At 33.6% G+C, this 22,340-nt stretch overlaps 3 protein-coding genes across 5 annotated transcripts in view; 1 reads left to right on the plus strand and 2 right to left on the minus strand.

The window, feature by feature from the left end:
• LOC139982309 (uncharacterized) overlaps positions 1–22,340 on the minus strand; it is a 540,410-nt gene that overhangs the window by 221,313 nt on the left and 296,757 nt on the right. The window lies entirely within an intron of this gene.
• The window catches only part of LOC139982303 (uncharacterized), a 168,376-nt gene that overhangs the window by 60,686 nt on the left and 85,350 nt on the right, over positions 1–22,340 (plus strand). The window lies entirely within an intron of this gene.
• LOC139982291 (uncharacterized) lies at positions 180–20,898 on the minus strand. The gene is made up of 17 exons (XM_071994976.1): positions 20,743–20,898; positions 12,430–12,511; positions 11,811–12,128; positions 10,145–10,804; positions 9,065–9,403; positions 8,569–8,679; positions 8,043–8,092; positions 7,628–7,655; positions 5,819–7,341; positions 5,102–5,307; positions 4,276–4,352; positions 3,992–4,080; positions 3,336–3,455; positions 2,750–2,958; positions 2,213–2,289; positions 1,851–1,948; positions 180–1,187 (listed from the first exon to the last, which is right to left on the minus strand). Exons 2-17 carry the CDS (start codon positions 12,488–12,490, stop codon positions 1,164–1,166), a joined length of 3,990 nt encoding a protein of 1,329 aa, XP_071851077.1. The 5' UTR covers positions 12,491–12,511; positions 20,743–20,898; the 3' UTR covers positions 180–1,163.

Consider the following 22,340-nt stretch of genomic DNA (forward strand, 5'->3'; position numbering starts at 1 on the left):
ATATTTGGTGACCCAAAAGAAACTTTACAATATTGCAAATATATAGTTGTCATCAATAAAAAGTCGGTTTTGCTCTTGAAATCATCAATTGACAGAGATTTAAACTGTTGGTATACACAATTAGTGGTAGACAAGTGGGTATGTGGTTTAATCAGCAGCAAGACAGGAATTGTTTAATTCGTGTTTATTTATTCTGTATTCATTCAGAAAACGAAGAACTTGATGATTATAACATTGTTATCATCTTAAAGAATAGCAACATATCAATGAAAGCGGTTTTACTTTCAAAATTCTTCAGTTTTACGAGTGCCTAAACTTGAATCATTGTTTATCTTACCTACATCATTAATCGCGTTAATATTTGACATATGATTCAACTTGACTTAAAGACTCTGGTCAATGTGTTTGTTTTCATTATACAAAAATACTTTACAACAGTTACAACTTAGAAATGTTACAGAAGATATGCAATACATAGTACAATAATATATTGCTGCAACATATAATACAATAATATTATAATATAATAGTATAATAATATATTATCTCAACATACAATTTCGATTCAGTTCACTTATTTTCTCTTCAGTTTCCCATGAAATAAAACATAATTGAATACAATGAAATAAACAATAGCATCATATAACATTTCAAATATAGGTCCAATGCAAGAAATTTATTCTTTAAGTGAAAACAAAAAGGGAATCTGAGTCAACAATTTGGAAAGGGATTATAAGGAAAGATGGAAACAATAGCAAAAAAAAGCGATAACAAACTGTTAGTAAAATATCCACTGTTAGTAAAATATGCTACTGCAGTGTACGACGGGAAGCAAGTGACAGTACCGAACCAGTGGCGGTGTTTGAAAAGAGGTCACGTAAAATTCGTATGACATCAATGGCCTACTGATGAACATAAGTTACACAAATTCGTCTTCCGGAAATTTCAAGATGCTTCCCTCTTGTCCACCACCTAAAAGCGAAGACGCCACGCGATATAATTTGTTAAACTGTCATCCAGAAAAGGTATCAAGTTCGTACGATTCAATGATTGGTGTACCATTGATGTTTGATCAATACCACCAGTATTGGGAATGGAATACATTGGCTAGACTTCACATCCAAAAGGACAGAAGAGTTGTATGGTTGCATAATCCACCTCTATCAATACTTCTCCAACGGCTTCAACTGTAAAGAAGGAAAGAACACATTATTTTTCATAATTATCAGGATTTCAAAACCACCGATTATATAATTTTAATTATTAAATAGTAACACAATATTTTAACAGAAAGCGTCGATAAATGACTGATTGTAAATTTAGCATAACCTCTACTACATTAAAGAAATTCATAAAACGGAAACATTTTACAGCTCTTAATTAGTTTCACCATTAGACACGTTCAGCCGCGTCATAGTTTTGTTTTCAGTACGTTCATTGTTTAACTTGATGTTCAAGTGCGTTCATTGTTCAACTTGATTGTTCAACTTGATGATCAATCTCAAAATGTCACTTTAGTGACCGCGGGTATTGGTTGAAGCTATGTTTCGTTGTATAAAACGAAGGTTTTGTGACCCTTTTAAGAGGACGCAGAAACCATGTATACAATATCTTCCATCAAACGCGCTACAAACAAATTCCAGTATCAATTATAAATTGGCACTGTTTCAGGTATGGAGTTCTGTTGGAGTATCACAGTATAACATAACGGCACAAAGGTGTCATGTTCCACAGATAATACCAAACATTTGATAGTAAACAGGACTTTAATAGAACCGAATTCCATGGTAAAGGCCGCAATATTAATCAAGTGGTGAGTACGCAAATGAGGAAAAAAGTAATATAATTACAGGAAAAACTGACGAAGTTCCAGGATCCAGCAGCCAATGACCAGACTGGAAATGTAGCTTATAGTGGCGCCCTTCCCGCCCGTCGGGAAAACAGAAAACTACGTGTAAAGAAAGAATAAAATAATCATTTCAATAACAAGTCATGGCCAGAACATCGACTAAGCCAGAGAAAACCAAATCGAGATTTATTTACTGCAGACGCACCAAGAACGTTATTAAGTTCTAATTCTCTACGAATACGTCCAAGAATAGCGGAAAACAGGTAAGGTACCGGACTAACAAAGACACTGTTAAATGTAATATATCTCCGAGTATGCTGTTCAGAAAGAAAGAGAATATCGAGGAACTATACTGTACGATACCGTTAATATTCTTTGATTCCAATTTTGACAAAGAAGGGCCCAAAGAGACAGAACTCGGCAGCAAGCAGCCATCAAACCTGTTTCAGAAACCAATAAAAAAAACAAGCACTTTAATTAGACAGAGGACTCAGAATAGCTCTAATCGAATCAGCATCGCGTGTTTCTGTACAGTAAGGCAATGTTTATATACATATATATATATATATATATATATATATATATATATATATATATATATATATATATATATATATATATATATATATATATATATATATATATATATATATATATATATATATATATATATATATATATATATATATATATATATATATATATATATATATGTTTGCCTGTATCGCTTCCACATATCAATGTGACTATTTTGAGTTATGGAAAGATAGTTTACACTTTAAGTCCACGATTCCAGAGACGCTTATATTTAAAATAATCACAACAATGTTCAAATATAGCTGATTTTAGATGACAAAGTTTACATATATGTTACTCTCATGAACTTATTAATGGTCTTACATCAACTGCTTGAATCTTGGGCAATACTGTATGTACTCCAATGTTGCATTCACTTCTTTTTGACTTATTTTCCTGCCTTTCTCTGTTTGTATATCCAGTATCTCTAGTGATGTGAGGATTGGTAGAGAGAGACCAGAGCTAAGGATAATATTCCCATCTCCATCGAGCTCTTTAAAAGAGCTTGTCAAATTCACGCAGTATATAGGAATCTACAGAAAGGAGATAGAAAGCCGCGGTGTGAATGTTACTTTCTTTTTTACATTCCTAAATACGCTACGTTACTGTACGATATTCCATACTATGCTGTTTGTCCTTTAAAAAAGTGCAATATGAATGTACTATTTATCTACTGTAGAATGGAAAAAAAAATGAATAATTACAATGTATAAACAACCATTAATAGCTTGCTTTATTCCGTTTGAAAAGCTTCACGCAACATCTGACCTATACGATTTACTATGAAATTTGGATAGGTAAGCTTGTTGCTAGACACACAACAAGGTTTGTTATATTTTCATATAAATAATACAGGCTCTATTATATTTGATAGTGGATACATTTAAATACATACTAGGATGATACGTACTTTGTGACAAGATGCATTGTGTAAGAGCTCTATCATATATCCTTGGAAATGTTTACTGTCATCTTTGCTTAGCGTTACTGTATTTGACATCAGATTATGTAAGCTCTGACGGTCCTCAGTCTGATAACAAAAGGAAGTAACTTATAATGTCAAGCAGTAAATGAATATACCTGCTTTGTACATATGTTAATAATATATTACGAGACATGGATACCAACGAACTAGATAAAAAAAAACATGTGAACGATAAATACACGAGTATGTATACGTTGTTAATGTAAATATATTCATTGAACCATTGAGCGTGGAAAAAAAAATCTGAAATACAACATTTTTGGCATGCACAACAACAAATGGAAGCAAGAATTCCGATGATGAATGAGATAAAATAATATTTTCAATAACATTTACGGAAACAACTGACGTGGTACTTATTCTTGCTACTTATTATCTAGTCTTAAAGTATCATGATACAGGGGTGATTATTTCAGCACTATAGCAATTTAATGTACTTAGATGAGATTCATGAGAATACATTTAACGAAACTTAGATGAATACATGGAGGAGGTATATCCAAAGTGAACACTGGAACACAATAACATTTAAAACTGAAAACGTTAACATGAATTACGACATATGCTACCAAAGTACCTACCGATAACTTTGACGTCCCTTCAGAATTTATTTTCCATTTGCCACTTTCAAGCTCTAAGGCAAATTCATAATCAAGGGGCTTCCAAAAGACTAGGAAAAACAAAAGTTAGACATTTATTGGTTATTTCAAATATTATGTGTGCTATTGAGTAAGCATTTATAAGTAGATCTGTTGGTTTCGAATCATCGAAGTAGCAGCTCATGAATGTTCGGTTAAAGGTTAACAGAACACAAATACAACATAAAGACTGCGATGTGTTCATCCGTTAATTGAATCTGTCTTACCTTTAGGGTGTCTTGATTTAATGACACTCGAAAAGTGTTCAACGGGAATAGACGCAGGCAAGAAACAGTCAATAAATCTGTGAATAAAATATAACAGTTTAAAAGTGAACATGTAGACACATATCTTCATTTGTGGAACTTACGTATGTTATTTTGACTGCACGGTACTTCTTAAGTGTAAGAACAATTAGTACATGCCATAACATTGATTGCATGGTATAGACAGACGTAAAAATATGATAATTTTTGTTTAGAAACAATCATGGGACATAAGTATCCATTCAATGTTTTATTTAAAATCAGTAACTTGTTCACAAGAGTTGCAATGAAATATTAAGAACAACGATGTTGCAAAATTAACAAGTTTGTGAAGTAAATGAATGTTCTTCGAAAATATTTCGTGGACTCTAAACGTATTTCTTGGTTTCTGAAAATGTTAGTTAATATACCAATTTTATACTCGCGGGGTTATACATATGTCTCACTGACATTTGTAATAACAGCCATAGGTTCAGTTTGCAAGTATATATGGATACAATGCTATAAGCACCAAACATCAATTTGTATGCAAAGAAATATGACGCTGAAAGTATTATTTTTCTAGTTGATTATATTTTTTTAAATTGTATTTCATGTTCAAAATTTAACTTGACAGTATCAGGATGTACTATAAAATCGTATGTACACGTGTGTTTAATGTTTATATCACATTTAACATTGGAATTATTGAACTTTTTCCTGCCTCTGAAGTTGATTCCAAATGTCTTGACAAAATGTCTTACAGGCCTTTTTATGTATATTTATGCAATATTTGTATAATACTTACGACAATCTCTTCAACTTCTGACACTGCTGTACATATCTCCACACACTTAACAGTTCTTCTTGCGTAACTTCTATTCCCTTCTCCATTCTGATTTCTAGCTTCTCCAGGAGTAGCATGATAGGCACACGCAGCCCAGATTTCAGCGTGATTTCATTTTGGTCTGCATTGGCAAAAGACTTGTCTAGTACCAGACAGGACACGGGTATCTAAACGTGATTTCAAATAAATAAAGTTTGTATGTGCATCACCAACGACCACAAACTGCATGTTTGCTTGAAAGTCGCAAAAGTTTAGGATCCCACTCTCCTAGAAGTGAGCTGAACATTATTTGGTGGTCATTGATTTTGCGAGCTTAATTCCTTAAAGTATATATTTTTAAGCTAATATGTAATAGCTTAATCAATAGTGACATGCTCATTTACAGACGTAAATTAATTTTGATGAATGGCAGACATTCGCATGATATCCTGCAACTTCTGTTCTCTTCTTTTTATAATATATATCATATACATAATACTTTATGTTTGATGAAATACAATAATTAAAAATATTGAAATACATTTTGTATCATGCAAATTAAAGATCGTCAAAGTGAGGTTTCCGGGTAGAAGTTAATTACATATGTCATTTGATCATGTTTCATTCTAACATTTTCATATTGTTCCCATTTAGGTAATGTTGGTGACAAGACGAACATTTATTGATTTACAAATGTACCTTGTGTTTCGATGCAACACCCAGGATTTGTAGCGTAGACCTCTGCAGCAGTTTACTCTCATCCTTACCAATGGATGTAACACCAGAAGACACCAAATCAGATACTCTCTTTATAAAGTTTTCAGTTTTCTCTTCTTGTTCAAGCATGCACAACACTGCGAACTTTTTCCCATCGACTTTACTTTGCAGGTACTGAATAACTTTTTCGGCCGCAATCTTGTCAAGACCACATACAAATCGATATACATATTGTAATTCAAATGGATCTAATTTGTCCAGAAAACTGTGTGCATTTTCAGTGCTGCTAGCAGACAAACATTCTGCAACATAATAGGCAGCATACCATTCGCAGAAGAGTTTGTGATAAAACCTCACCTCCTTTTTGTACTGAATATGACTTTCGTCACTTACTTCATCCGCTATATCTAGAACTTCTTCTTCAACAAGGATGCCAATGCGAAAATACCGATCGTAAAATTCACAACCTAGTTGATTACGAAGTTTTTCTTTGTCCCAAACTATTTTCTGTTTTTTTCTACTTAACGCTTCAAAAGCAATTTTGTCAAGAGCCTTATGTTCGTTTTCTAACAGTTCAAATTTCTGTACGTTTTCGTCTTTCATTTTAATTCTCATATGACTATGGAAGCAGGATATCACATAGCGAAAAAAGCTAGTTACTGAATTGAATGTTACCATCTTTTCATTTTCGTGTGTAATGTGAGCAAACATGACAAAAAATAGAGGAACTTGACACAGGTCATCAAGAAGTGGGTTTTTCTGTAGTTTTCGCATCAACTTCTCAACTGCTTTTTCATCTTCTCCGACAACAGCTTTTCGTATGTAGGTTCTGTGGGCTTCCTCATCAAACCCTTGAAGCCGAACACGTTCAGTGCGTGGTGCAAAATATTTCGGTAAGCACGATACCCTTGTTGTTAGAACTACTTTAATTCCCTGCAGCATGTTCTTATTCAAAATATGAAAGATGTCTGTTTCTGCACTGTCTTGATCCGGATACTCATCAAAACCATCTAACAAAACCAGCACGGAATCCATGTTATGAAGCATCTCTTTTACATCTTCATCATTAATGTTTGAATCTTTCGGAAGGATGAATTGTCTAATTGCACTGTATATCGAGTTAACTCCACCAAGCTGTCTTAATCGAAGATAAATCACAACGTCGATGTTTATTAGTGGTGAAGTGTGGACAGACTGGCACCAGTCATAAAGCAGTTGTAAGGTTAAAGTTGATTTTCCATATCCAGGTTCGCCTTCAAGAATTTGTCGTTTTGAGCTAAGACATGTCTCACTGAGTATATCTTGATAAGTTCCTAAGCTTTCCCACCTCGATTGTCCTCCACCTTCGGGCATGTTAGCAAGAAATTCAACACCACCATTAACAAATACCTTGTCCACACAATACATCCTGTCTTTGATGTATGGTATTGGTTGAACTGAATCATAAAGCAGTTCGTATTTGGATTTTATCTGTCCGATGAAAAGAGTCTCTTTCTCTGACAACTCTGTAATAAATTAAAACTCGTTAAATAATATAATCACCATGGGAACAATGACTGTTCTTCCAAATGGTGTGGTAGTATTTGTATCAAAATGACATAACTGAAGACTGAAATTTCACTAATTGTTTGTTATGGTATTTATATTATATAAAGTTGAAAACGTATGTCAAACAAATATGTGATTAATGTAAATTGGTTTTACGGCGTTTGAAGCTAACATTGACAGTGTGTATCTATACAAATTTAATAGTATCAATTTTTAATGGTTTATGAATAATAACTGCCTCACCTCTTTTTGTTTTCATCATTGGTAATGTCTGTTAAAAAACAAAGATGTACATATGCGTTAGTATCAAGTGTATGGATGTTGTGTTCTGAATTGTAGATGTAATCATTTGAAATCTTGGAAGCGATTACATGAATATTATTTTAAAATATTCACATTTTGCTAACTACGTAATATACTAGTACCACATAATTAAATTGCGTAATTACATTCTCTCATTATATTTATATTTCTGCTTTCAAAGCAGTAATTCATATGCAAATTATGTCATTTAAAACGTCAGAACCTCCAAAGTATCCCATTTATTACTACAACCGTTCAAATTAATATCCATACATCACTACTAAACACCGTACACAGATATATATATATATATATATATATATATATATAAATATATATATATATATATATTTACCTCTTCTAGATTGCCGGTCTGCAGCTTCTTTATCATCTGTCGTTTTCTTACTGAAAGTGAAAGGAGGCTTCATTATATTGTGTTCCTTTAACTATTAGCTGTGCCAAATTGTATAAAGAAGCATAACACACAATTACTGTTGTCCTTCCTAGTGCAAATTATCTACAGTTGCGCATTTGGATTCTTTTCTGTGACTAATAATAACTTTGAAACAATTGATATAAGATTAAAATTCCTAGTGGTATATTATCACTATTCTAAAGACTTAGCAAAACCAATCATTAGCAGATTGATATTATTGTTTATGTCGTATTACTTATATTCAATGCAAGTTCTTAAAAGAAACGATTAAATACATAAAATAAGAGCTACAGCAATAGCTTAAAGATCGATAACATAACTTAACGAAGATATTACGAAGTGTTTATACTTGGTGGAAGACACATTTATGTAACGTATATAGTACCGTATGCTAGAGGATCATGAGATTAAAATTGTAATACGAATTATATATATATTTATCTACCTTTTTGCATGATTATACACAGAGTTACGAGAATCACCGTAACAACAGCAACCACTACAACTACGACCGGTACTAAGAATATTCTGACCGATGTTTCTTCCGTCGGATGTACTAGAATGGAAGAATTGTAATACAATACATGTGAATAAACATGTACCCGTTGTATAGTCACAATTAAACAGATATAACCTTGTTTTCAAATATATATGCTACAATATTGCCTGGATGTGTAACATATCTCTAATAGTTATGAAAGCTACCACTATATATGTATCGAATTTATTTTTCATTTTTTGGTATCTAACAGCAAAATTATCGAATTGTTATTGTATACTCTTCATTGCAAATTTAAGTTTAATGTCTAAACACTATGCACTACAACAGTATGCAAAATTTTCTTTCAGTGAGTACATATCAGGTTAATATTACACTAAATGAGCCTCCACTATTTAAAACTTTCGATAATAGTAAGGTCTGAATTTATTAGAATACTTGCCATTTGAAAAGATGACATCAATCTTTGTAGAAAGATCGAAGTGTTCTGCATTTTCTCCAACAGCGATGCATTCTACAGTGACTTTGTTTTCCGGTTTGATAGGAATTCCAAGTTTTGCTTTCAAAATAATATCATATCGGTCATCTCTTTGTGTAACCGTTACTGTTTGTTCTGAAAAACTAATAGCATTATCCTGTCCTAACACCTTCCATTCTAGTGTCACCTTTGGTCTTATTCCTGATACAGTGCACGTTAAAACGTCTTGAATTTGTTTTTCCAAGACGCAGTACTGCTGGTGATTACATCCTTCGATCACTGGAAACGCAGGTACTGGATCCACTGCAAATCAGACAAAATAAATAGTAATAAAAACAATACCCATTTCGGTCCAAGTAGTAACGTTCGTTACAGTCTTCGAAGTATGGTTCAAGGATTTTTAGGACAAATGAAAGCCAATTTCGTTTTTCTCGATAGAAATTGGCACACTGATGGAGGTCTCCTCAACTAATATCGATTGCATATATTTACATGTTTATTTGAATGTTAAGATGTATATATTTACATTCAGGGACGAGAGTCAGGCTTGGTCCCGGGTCCACTTATTTTAACAGGTCCCCACTTGAATTATACATACTCAATTCATAGTACTTTTATGGTTGTATGAAGGTACATTCTTTATCACATATTTCCCAGAACCCATAATTGACCTTTACCCAAGGCCCTGCCCCTCTTCTCGTTGTCGTGATTATTAAGCATTACAGTTAGATTTTAGGAGCAAGTTGGAATTGCCATGGACATTGCAAGTGGAATATATAAGAAACCCTACCGATAACAAAAACATCGTACAATAGAGCACCTCCATCGATACCCCACTTGAATTATACATACTCAATTCATAGTACTTTTATGGTTGTATGAAGGTACATTCTTTATCACATATTTCCCAGAACCCATAATTGACCTTTACCCAAGGCCCTGCCCCTCTTCTCGTTGTCGTGATTATTAAGCATTACAGTTAGATTTTAGGAGCAAGTTGGAATTGCCATGGACATTGCAAGTGGAATATATAAGAAACCCTACCGATAACAAAAACATCGTACAATAGAGCACCTCCATCGATACCATCATCATAAATACAGGTGTATCTTCCTTCGTGTTCAACTAAAGCGCTTTGTAACGATAGGCTTCCAGCATCATCAAGTTGGTACTCCCTGTATTGAAATCCAGCCATATCGCTTGAAAGGAAAATACTAATATACTCTATTTCAAAGGTATTATTCTCCTCACCACAACATCGTTTCCAAACAATTAAATTTAATCTTGGATTCACACATGGTAGCTTCATTGGAAAACTCAGTTTGACGAAGTGCATGATGGAAGCTACCTCTAACTTGTTAGCAAGCTGATTCTCTAGCAAAATCATATTTTCTCCTTTCAGCAGATCCAGTGGAATGCTCGACGCTTCACATACGATAAGGCTTAAGAAAGATGTTTTCTGAAAATTAAACTTTGTTGAAGCCCGTGATGTGTAAGTCACATTATCATATGTTGAATTGATGTATCTTGAATTCAAGGTGTTATCCCGTTCAGCGGTCCTTTCTATCCATCTCAAGTTGACGGCAGGACGACTCCCACTCACGAAGCAGCTCAATTCAAGTTGTTCTGTCACCGACTTAAAACAAATATTACCGTCCATCTGTTCACATTCCTTTATGATAGGATTGCGCATAACTGGCTTAACTGTAGATAATAAGTCAAACGGTGATATTTTAATTGATGTATTAAAATAACTGTTAAATATGTATGTTCCATTGATAACATTATACATATGTTGAAAAGTGATTTAATGGTTCCTTCAAATTTACAAAATTATTGAACATTTAAAAATTCCTACTGCTGGTAAATACCACATGCTATGATCCCTGCTAGTTGACGTGGTCAAATAATGAGATGTTTAGCCTAAAACCTGGATTAAAAAGAAGCCATGAATGTTCTGTAAAGGTTTGTAGACAGTGGCAGGAACTATTAAAACGTGCAAATGAGTTTTATTAGCTTCATTTGACTGTCCCATAGTTCCCGACGTCAGTTATACGAATATAATATAAGTCTGTTTTTGCAATGCTTTATTCATATAAACCATGTCAAATGAATCCACAAACTTTCCCTTTTGTCTTGCCTCTGTGTGTAAACGTATCAAGGTCCTTTCAGTTTCTGCGTTGAGTCTCATTAGTGCTAGGTTTTATATGTCATAATCGAGATAAATAACACCTATTTATCATGATGACCTTTTTATTTTAAATTTTAGTGTCCTTATTTGTAGTCGAGCCATTTTTTTATTTTTTATTATTGAGTGCTATCAAGCTATATCAAAAAGTACATGTCCATATCTCATAATTATCTCTCTATTAGTCAGAATTCACCGAGAAATGGATAAGAAATCTGTTGACACCCAATACATAGGATATAACAATCAAAGCACAGACGTATTTCAATCATACTTTCTCAGTATTATTTACATGACACTCGAAAGAAAATCCACAAGATACAACTTGATATGAATTATTTATAATAAAAAAAAAAAATATCATAGAATTACGTACGGGAAAGTGACATTTTAATCAATCAGTATAATGTGATGGATGATATTGGTACTTCCTTCACTCAGCGGACCAAATTTCAACTGAATTTCTCTGATTAGGCTATAATTACGTACGTTTCTTATATATTACAAGCTTGAAATACATACCCGTCGTGTGCAACGTAATGAGATGTGAAACAGTGGGAATAGTTCCTGAAATTATCTTTGTGACCCTGAAGTCAGATTCGTGATTGATGCTAACATTTCTGATAACTAGTGAACCGTTAGGATAGATATCAAATTCTCCTGACTCGTAACCTTGTCCACTTGTTACACCGTCTTTGTAAAACAATATCGGATCTCCTTTGTCTACATCGTACCAAGTAATTGCCAGCAAACTTTCAGTAAACGCACACTGAATGATACCACGGGTACCGATTTCAAGATACTGGACAGGGGAGCATGCTGTATCGCCTACTGATGTTTCTGTGAATGGACACAAGATATAAAAGCAAGGCTCAAATTTATTTGAATGAGTACTTAACCTACTGAAGCATTTACAGAGTTAAATCTACTAAAAAATGTAAAGAGGAGAAGAAAACTACCAATAAAATAGCTTATATTAGTAGACTCAATGACTTGAAGGGAGTAAATAGAACATTAGTGTCACGAACAACGTATAATATCACGTGTTAGAACGTTGAGAATGGCAATAAAGTGTACCAAATCAAGTACTATTAAATCAATGTGTATATCTACATTGAATCTTCAAATCATAGCAACTCACCCCAAAGTGCTGAATGTAACACCGCAGCAGCAATGAAAATCCGTAGACAAAACAAACCCATTTTGTTAGCAGACCGAGTTACCTAATGGAAATAGATCAAAAGGTTATGTTGAATAGTACTAAAAGCTAAACTATAATCAGAGAGAGCTTACCAATGGACAGCACTTTCAGGGGATGGTTTATCAATCTTAAAAGAAACAAAAACTATAAGTATACCTATTATAACACTCGTTCACAGCATGATTTATAACAGCAAACGTTGACAAACGCCTCTAAGGCTAATATTTTAAACATTAAGCTATACTTAGTTTTTCCTGTAGTACATCGTTTTAATAAAATAACTGCCTAACCAAGAAAAGTGATATATACTGTTTTCGTTTTTCATTTCAACACAACTTCAACGCTGTGGTACCATTATATTCGTGTTTGTTTGATATAACGGAACCTTAGAACGTTAGATCTATTTTAAAAAGATGGTAAAACAATGGATTATGGTTAATCGAACTATGTTGTTGCAAAACATTTTAAGCCTTGTGACAAACACTCACCTCAATTTTCCGAATATATTTTGTTACACTCTGCTCGAAGTTGTTGTGTCGTTATTGCGTGACTTACAAGTATCCGTAGTATAATTATGCATTTTGATAGCAGTGAATGTCGTTCCATTTTAACTCATTACTCTTTAACTCGCAGGAAGATCTTTTCACTTTATCTCTATAGATATCTGATTCATGTTAATATTTGATAAGCAAATAAACAAAAAAAAAAAGATGGAAGTAGTTTGTAAGCTTTTTCAGGTTTGGATTTCTCTCGGTGTAACATTCCTGTGTGATTTATCTGCGAACAATGTTAATATGATTTCACTTTCTTATAATAAATCGTTTCTCCTTGAAGGATGCCAAGCCATGGAACAAGATAAAATTGAATGGAAATTTCAGGAAACGCTGCTATTCACCGAAGGATTTTTGGTGCGTGATGAATTTTCAGCTAACCTGTTCTTACTGCGCAATAGCTCATTGTACATCAACCCATTATCTTTACTACATATCGGAAAATACGACTGCGTCCGGAATTATCAAACTTTGTCCACATATTTTGTAGACGTTGAAGGTTTGTCACCGTTATTTTGTTTAAATGAATGTACTAACATGTTTAATTTCCTAAAAAAAAAACGTCAATTTGTTATTAAAGACTTCAATCAAATAAAGTATTATTCTTAATTATTTACATCCTGTAATCTTGACCAACACTTTAGTATACATACGCTAACCAATCGTTACCAAATACACCAAGTTGTGAAACATATAAACCTTGCAATAAACATAAATGCTATATAATATCATTGTGCGAATTAGGGAAAAAATACGTTCTAATTAAATATAACGAAAAGTTCATTGTTAAATTTTACAGAATAAGCAACGACTAAGTGGAGTATATTTTTTCCCAAGGCGGCATTACCTTGTAAATGATTTTCATTTCTACCTTATTTATTCTCAAGTTCCTCCTACTATATTCATGAATGTCGGTAATCACTCTTAGTACGACGGTGAAAGAGCAATGTACATTCCTGACAAGAAATCAGTGTCTGTTTCATGTTATGCTGTTGGTAGCAGACCTGCTGTTAACCTTTCTTTTACCTTAAACGGACTTGGAAATGGCAAACCAGATAATGTCACTGTTACCTCTTCACGTTTGATAAATAATACTTTTGTAACAAGGATAGATTTCACCCTTTGGATAACGACAATGCGTGGAAGTCATTCTTGTCAAAGCAGCTTTCCATTTTTAGAGCAACGGTTAATTTTGGAATTTTTCACATATGGTAAGTTTCTCGTCATAAATGCTGGGTTTCGAAATAATTTCAATTACCAAATCTCCGATATATTGTTTTAATGTCACAGCTTATTTAACGGCCTCCAGAATAAATAAATTCGCCATTTTTTTATCTCATTGAACACATCAACAGTGAATTTTGGCTTAGATTCCTGGTAATCACTCAATTGAAATATTTGTTAAACTATATATATATATATATATATATATATATATATATATATATATATATATATATGTGTATAGAAATCAGTCTTTATTTTTTTTAAACCATACATGTTCAATGTTGATTGAAATAAATGGTATAACCAGCGGAGCATGGTTACATGTTGTCGTTTATCCCCTCAATGTGGCTTTAGTATTTTTTAGTCCTTGTTTTTAAATATATTTTTAAAGAGTGACCAGATATACCGGTAATAAAACTTAAGTGCTAAAACACAGTTAGGTTATACTCAGTACCTATACAAGAATTAATATTACCAACACACATTTGCTAGATATGATGTAGGAAATATATTGTTAGTGTTGCGTGATTTGGTGAACTTAAAATACGAATTTAATAACGAGTTTCCATGTTCCTCTTGTGAAAAGTGATTGTGTTTACACAATCTGTGTATTAAGAGAGCCATTGACCATAATATAATGTAAATTGATCTTATGAAAGGAAACATGGATGAGTAATAAATAAAATTAATACAGATAAAATGAGTGAATCACTCAATATTGAGATAAACAATAAAATCACTCGCAGTAGGTCTGTTGCAGATGGGAAAGTGAGTATATGGAGGGCGTGGAGTGGGAGAGCAAGTTAGTGGAGTTGTCATTGTAGCTTGGAGCATAGCTACATTCTATAAATGAAATTCCTCAAGGCAATACCTGTGATGGGTCAGTTTGTAGCGAATACGTTTAATTAAAAGTTAATGTTGGGATATATTAACCTTGGATTTACGGTAGCAACCATCGTTTCAATGTGTTAGGAATTGATACCTCCAGCTTGCTTTCAAATGAAAGTTGGTAATAAGAACAGAATAACATGGAAAGCGGGGATACTGTATGCGTGTCATGATAAAACGGTTGTCACTAGAAATAATACTACATTTTACTCAATATGCCGGGCGATATAACATATATCATCAATATATGATGTTGATGCTATGAGCCGTGTTATATCTGAATGTGGATGCTGAAATACGGATCTTCTGTCTATATGGACCGTACTTTAGTGCTTTATATTACGTTACATCAAAGTACGTCATAACACAACTCCACAGTAGCAGCACTACAAAGCACATCAAGGCACAGGAAGTTAAATCAAATCACAACACATTACATCACTTAATATCACAACACATCATGTCATGTCACATCATACCCTATCAAGTCACACCACATCAAATCACATCGCATAGTATTTCATCATTTCATAATATAACATACCGTATCACACCCTGACCATGTCACATCAAATCCCATAGTATCGTATCATATCGTATCATACAATATATGTATCGGAAACAGCAATTGAAAGGTGTATAGCTATAAAAGTTAGCTTGTTAAACATTGTCAGGTTCCTGGAATATTTTTAGTTTTTGTGATATATGAAGCATTTTAGGTAATATGATATGCTTGGTATGGGTTGTGCGATTCATTGTACGTTCGTTCAGTCTTTCAACAATGTAAACAGTATGCGGATGATATTTATATACTTGAAGGTGACACCCTTGCTACATGTTTATGCCGTTAACAATACGTCTTTAGTGGAGAAGTGTTTGTTTAAGCCGTACTTTGTAGCTGGTTAGATTGGCGATTATAAACTTTCAAATAAAAACATAATGGTATACACAGCTTATTATACTAACATGAAATTAATCAACAGTTAAATAAATACTTGAACAATAAATACTACTTACTTCTGGCTAACAGTTTCTACTTTTTGTGACAACTATATAAACTGATATTATTCTCTTGATATAAGGTAATACTGCTTTCAACAAAGCATCTGAAAATATAAATATCACTATTTTTGGTTTCATTTCATTTGTTATATCTTATTATTTGCGGTATGCTGTTGTGATATAATTTTTAATTACGCTTTGTTCTTAACGGTTGCAAATCCCATTCACTTCAAGAATAGCATTGTGTGAAATATCCCTCTCTTCAATAGTATCAATATAACTGTCTCATCAATGCCGAACAGTATATTTCAGTTTCCTTATCGTTCCAGTTTACTTATTCTTAGTCCGCTCTATAAAACAAGAAGTTAACAATCTTTAAAGCAGCATTTTCTTCCTGACGAGTCATTTTAACGTACATAATATATAAGTTGAACCCTAAAATGAACATCAAATATTTTACGTAATTCTTTCACTGATTTTATTGAAATACACATTAAAACACATAGAGTTGGCGTGATGCTTTTTTAACATCGTGATGACAATTTATTCTACGTATCAAAATAGAGTAGGAAAACATATCGCATATCTAATTTTGTACAGCATGGAAGTAATGTTTGTTTCAATGCCAAATGTTAATTTTTTTTTTTGGGGGGGGGGGGGGGGTAAGTAAATAGTGGCTTTGATGTATCAGAAGGGGGATGTTTAATGGGAATTGATGCTTAACTGTTAGCAGAATGTGAACATGGACCACTGATTTTCTACGTAAGTATATGTTTCGGTACAACACTGACGACAATAAGCAACCTTTGATCGATTACGTCATCTCCTGAACAAACCAAGCCTTCCGGGGAATTAAAAACTGTGGTAAAGAGCTACAATGTTTTTGGCAAGAATTTGATATCGATAGTGAGAATGCTTTAAGTTAAAGTAATCGGGTAAGATTATACTTCAGAGAGATACATAACGGTGAATAATAAAATGCCTCGTTGAAAAGGTTCTCCCTCAATTGTATTACTATTGTTTGTTTAGAGCCCTTGGGTGCAGTTTGCTTCTCATTCTGCGTGAAGTACAGCTTTCCACACTCAGCCTTGCAGTTGTAATAGTACATTCACAATGGTACTTATCAAGACAATATAATCAAAACCATACGTCATAACTTGTTCGTGGGAATGGAGCATTCACTTCTTGCTTCTAAAGAAATGAAACCATTCCAAAACTTACAAAAACCAAAACCATTTCAAACCTTGTCTATTGTGGTCACCACAGAAAGTCAGCAAGATCACCTCATGTTATTATATTCAATTGAGCCTGAATGAAAACGAGCTCTTCGATATCTATACAGTTGTAACTTTTGGTTTCGTTCTCGTTTTATTAAATACTTTATTTATATTATTTTTTCTTTTACTCTTGTTGTCTTCCTTATGAGCTTTCATCTGTCGTCTCAGTATATTTAGGTGAACAATGTTAAACCATAACTTTCATTTTTACTAATATAAATGAAAACGTACACTATACAAACCTTTCCATATCACGAGACAGAACCAAACACATTTTGAATTTGTTTTGGTGCGTTTATTCTTATCCCGTGTAATATATTTTCGCCCACGTGATACTTTCTAGTAGAAGATTGGTTACGCAAAATAACCACAGAGTTCGATTAACAATAATAACAACTAATAATTAACAGTTCTTATATAGCGCAATGAAGTCTTGCCGCGCTGTTCTTAACCTGGTCATTAGTAACTTGTCACACCTACCCACCAAAGTGTGCACAATTCAAACAATATCTCCTGAGCACCACAGTGCACCACAGCCACGTGTCCCCTCAGGGACATTCCATAGGGTGCAGCCACAAACCGGAGCACGCAGCTATAGTCACCTCGCAAGTCCCCATTTATACACGTGGGTGAAGAGAGGCAATGTAGATAAACTTCCTTGTCCAAGGACACAACGCAATATGGCCAGGGCTCGAACCTGTAATCCTTAGATCACAAGTCCACTGCCTTAACCACAACGTGCCCAAGATCCCTTTTCAATTGAGAAATATACAAGTAACCGTATTTCAAACATATATTGTACCGTGGTTATAAAAACATATTCAAGTAAGACTGTTTTTATCTTCATATAACGACTTTACAGCAGCGGTTAACGCTCTTATTAAAACATGAACAATATATTATTAAGCAACTTGCCCATTTCACGAATTGATTCGGCACTGTTATAAACAACAACTTTTAAAGCTAGATATTTTAATAAAAGCCATTTCTTTCATTTGTTTGGATTAACAATTGAAATAAAAATATGATTCATCATTTCTGTCGACTCCTCAGAAATATAAAACAATAACCTGATGAATGGGCATATATGCATTCAGATGTTTTATGTTGGTTCAACAGTACTACATTGTTTTCGATTCATGAGGTTTTTGGGAGGAGGGCGTGGGGAGGGGCGTGGGATAACTAAGAGGAAATGAAGTTTTAGTAATTCGTAGCTACCAGATAAATTGATTTGACATCCGTAATAATTGTACCGATGCTTGTTAAACGAGCTGAAACTAGTAGGAAAATGAAGTTACAGATGTCATTCTAGGATATGACTGTGGAATAGGGAGGTTGTGATGTCATCACTCAAGAGACACTTCGATATGCGTACACCAAGTTCAAAGTACATGACACCTTTGTTTTAGGTATGATTGAGAAACAACATTTCGAGCCTCTGTAGACCTCATGACAGTTGACATTTAACGTTCACTACTATTACTAAGATATTCAAGTCAATGTTTGTTACATGCTGATGGCATGTTTAGTAATTATGTAATGCTCACACGTGCATGTAGCCATACATATTTTTTTTAATGTTATGACATTCGAAAATTACACCTTGACTCTATGACACAACGTAGACTAGACAGACCTTGCCGGGAAAAACAGGACAAGTTGACTTCAATTGACTACGTGAAATTTGGTTGCTTAAGTGATTGCGATATAACCATGTGAGTTAATTCCTTAATGGATTTTGACCATTTTGACAATTTTGTCATTTTGACACATCTTCAATGGCCATGAAATATGTTTTTTTTTTTCGTTTTCCAAAGACTTTAGGTAGAATTTTGATTATAACGAAGGATATGATAATTACAAAAGTAATGCTCCATAGAGTGAGAGAATGTAGGATAATGACTGAAATGGTGTTCTGCTTTGGAATATTAGAAATGTTCTTGCCTTTGTATTTTATAATCGTAAGAATTGGTTCTCATAAAATGCAAAAGGTGTACCAGACACTATATCATCACTCTGACAGTTTAAATATGTTAAATATGTTAAACTAAAGCTGTACATTAGTAGGAATAAGGAAGTCAAACAATAACTAACCTTTTGACAAAAGGCCTAACTATAACGCAACATTTCCTGAGAAATATAAAGCAATAACCTGATGCATGGGCACATATGCATTCAGATGTTTTATATTGGTTCATCTTTACTACATCGTCCTCATTTCATGACACTTTTCTTTGTGGAGAAAATTGCAGGAAGGAGAGATTACTGAGAGAAAATGAAGTATTAGTAATTCGTAGCTACCGGAAGAATTGATTTGACATCTGTAAACATTGTACCGATGCTTGTTAATAGAGCTCAGACTAGTAGGAAGTTAATGAAGTTACATATGTCATTTCCGGGATTTGGCTGAGGAATAGGGAGGTTGAGATTTCATGACTCAAGAGACACTTCGATATATGTACACCAAGTTCAAGGTACATGACACCTTTGTTTTAGGGATAGATTGCAAAACAGCATTTCTAGCCTTTGTAGACAACATGCCAGTTAAAATTTAACGTTTATTACTATCATTACTATTACTACTAAGATATGAAAGTCAAGTTTTGTTACATGCTGATGGCACTTCTAGTAATTACGTAATGCTGAAACGCACATGTATTCATACATATTATTTCATTTATGACATTCAAAATTACACCTTGACTCTATGACCCAACATAGACTAGACAGACCAGGACAAGTTACCATTCAATTCACTACGTAAAATGTGGTTGCTTAAGGGATTGCGATATAATTGTGTGAGTTATTTTCTCCATGGGTTTAACATTGAGATCCTTTTGACACATCTGCAATGGCAGTGGAATACGTTTTACTTCCGTTTTTTAAAGACATGAGGCAGAATTTTGATTATAAAGAAGGATATGATAATTAAAAAAGTAATGCTCCATAGAGTGAGAGAATGTAGGATAGTGACCAAAAAAGGTGTTCTTCTTTGGAATTTTATAAATGTCCTTGCCTTTGTGTTGTATCATCGATATAATAGTTCCCATGAAATGCAAAAGGTGTACCAGACACTGTATTATCACTGTGACAGTTTTAAATATGACTGTTATTTGATAAACCACAGCTGTACATGAATAGGAATAAGGAAGCCAAACAAGAACTAACCTATTGACAATGGGCCTAACTGTAACTCAACATTTACACTTTAGTTCTAGCTAGAATACGAACTGTCATACATTGTAACGACTAGAAACAATATCTAAATATCATATTGAAATTCTAAACCGTCAACAGAAGAGAATTACCTTAGAAATAGGTCCAGTCAAACGAAACTTGCACAGCCAGGTGTTTTAGCAGAGCCACGACTTATGTGTATTTCACTATGATATGTTCCAATTGTGTAGTATCAAAATGGCGTCTCCTGTTCGGGTTGCATATTTCCTAACACGCTTGTAGTCACTGACTAATCTCAAAGTTCATATTGACATTAAAGTAATCTGATGGGTCTACTATAGACACAAAAATTGAGAGGGTGTTTACTGGCTAAATGTAACAGATGAAATGTTTGATATGGAAATTAACATTCTTTTGTAACTAATTGATGGGGTGCAAATAATTTCTTTCTGTAGAGTGAAGAGATAATGTTTTGTGACGCTTATACTTTTACAAATGAAATTATTGTTAGTACTGTTATTAAACTTGAAAACATAATTAAAATACCGTGGTATATCTGAAGTTTAACAATGTACCGTATGTGAATCCTGATTTGTATTTTGCAAGAAGCTCTTGATTCTTGAAATATAAAACGTATATATGATTTTCAGAAAAGTATTGAGTTACATTAGTTGCGTCAATGGAAGAAAAAGACGAAATGTATCATAATCAATTAGAACAAGGAAAATAAACTAATTTTGGTAAGATCATTAGATTAGACTTGTTGTTATGTTCCGTGCAGATTACTATAGAAGATAAAAATACTTAGGTACAATGCAGGTCAATTGCCCTCCGAACCTTTACAGATATCGCATATAGCATATTATACAGACTCAAAGTATTATTTACTTTCTCTTTTCATCTTATTCTAGACTGGCAACGATTCAGTGATAACTGAGACCACATATTGTTAACATGTGCTACGGAAAGGGTGCAACATGACTCTTTTTTCTTGTTACTTGTGAAACTGTTATTTAGCAATACACTTGCAATTCGAGGAGTTGTAGAGTCGTAAAGTTCGCCAAAAGCCACAAGTGACAACATCAGCCATCGTTCTTTATGTTGAGTAAATTATAAACGCCTGGACTTTAGACGTTTGTAAATAACTTGCAATGTATTACAACCATGTAATGTGTAGCAATTAAATAACAGATTTGATTTCAGAAAAATTGTTGCAATCAGTGAACGATAACTATACTATTAATGCATATGCTGTTACCCCCTGTATGCTGTTCGATATATTAACAACCATAAATAAATTGTTAGCATTGGCTAACGATCATCACATGACTCACAAACGCTTTGGTATGCATAGGTTGACGACTAAACGCTTTCATTACTAGCATGTACCATCTGTTTATACGTTTGGCTCTCATGGCTTCACATGGGAGTACCGTAAGCAATACAATATGATCATTGATGTGATCATCATATTAACATATTGATATCATGATAACGGAAAGTGAAACTACTACCTCGTGCTATTACAATTGAGATTCATATTCACACGCAATTAGGATAGGTTTTGTTATCAAAAGTGATATCAATCTCATTATTTGTTATTGTTTGTTTTGCTTTAATATATCATCGTATGCAATGCAATGTTAAGATATAGTTTGGTATCGACATCATGTCTACCCTAATGATGTAAGCCAATTGGTTTCCCTTGCTCTCCTAAACTACAGGTCAA

Source organism: Apostichopus japonicus, chromosome 16 (assembly GCF_037975245.1).
Source record: "Apostichopus japonicus isolate 1M-3 chromosome 16, ASM3797524v1, whole genome shotgun sequence".
NCBI classification, from domain to species: Eukaryota; Metazoa; Echinodermata; class Holothuroidea; order Aspidochirotida; family Stichopodidae; genus Apostichopus; species Apostichopus japonicus.

Coding starts and splice junctions, on each gene's coding strand:
- LOC139982291 (XM_071994976.1), bottom strand. CDS start 12,490: ATGGGTTTGTTTTGTCTACGGATTTTCATTGCTGCTGCGGTGTTACAT. Junction 7,342..7,627: donor AATGATGAAAACAAAAAGAG/GTGAGGCAGTTA, acceptor AATTTATTACAG/AGTTGTCAGAGAAAGAGACT. Junction 1,949..2,212: donor GGAATCAAAGAATATTAACG/GTATCGTACAGT, acceptor CTTTACACGTAG/TTTTCTGTTTTCCCGACGGG.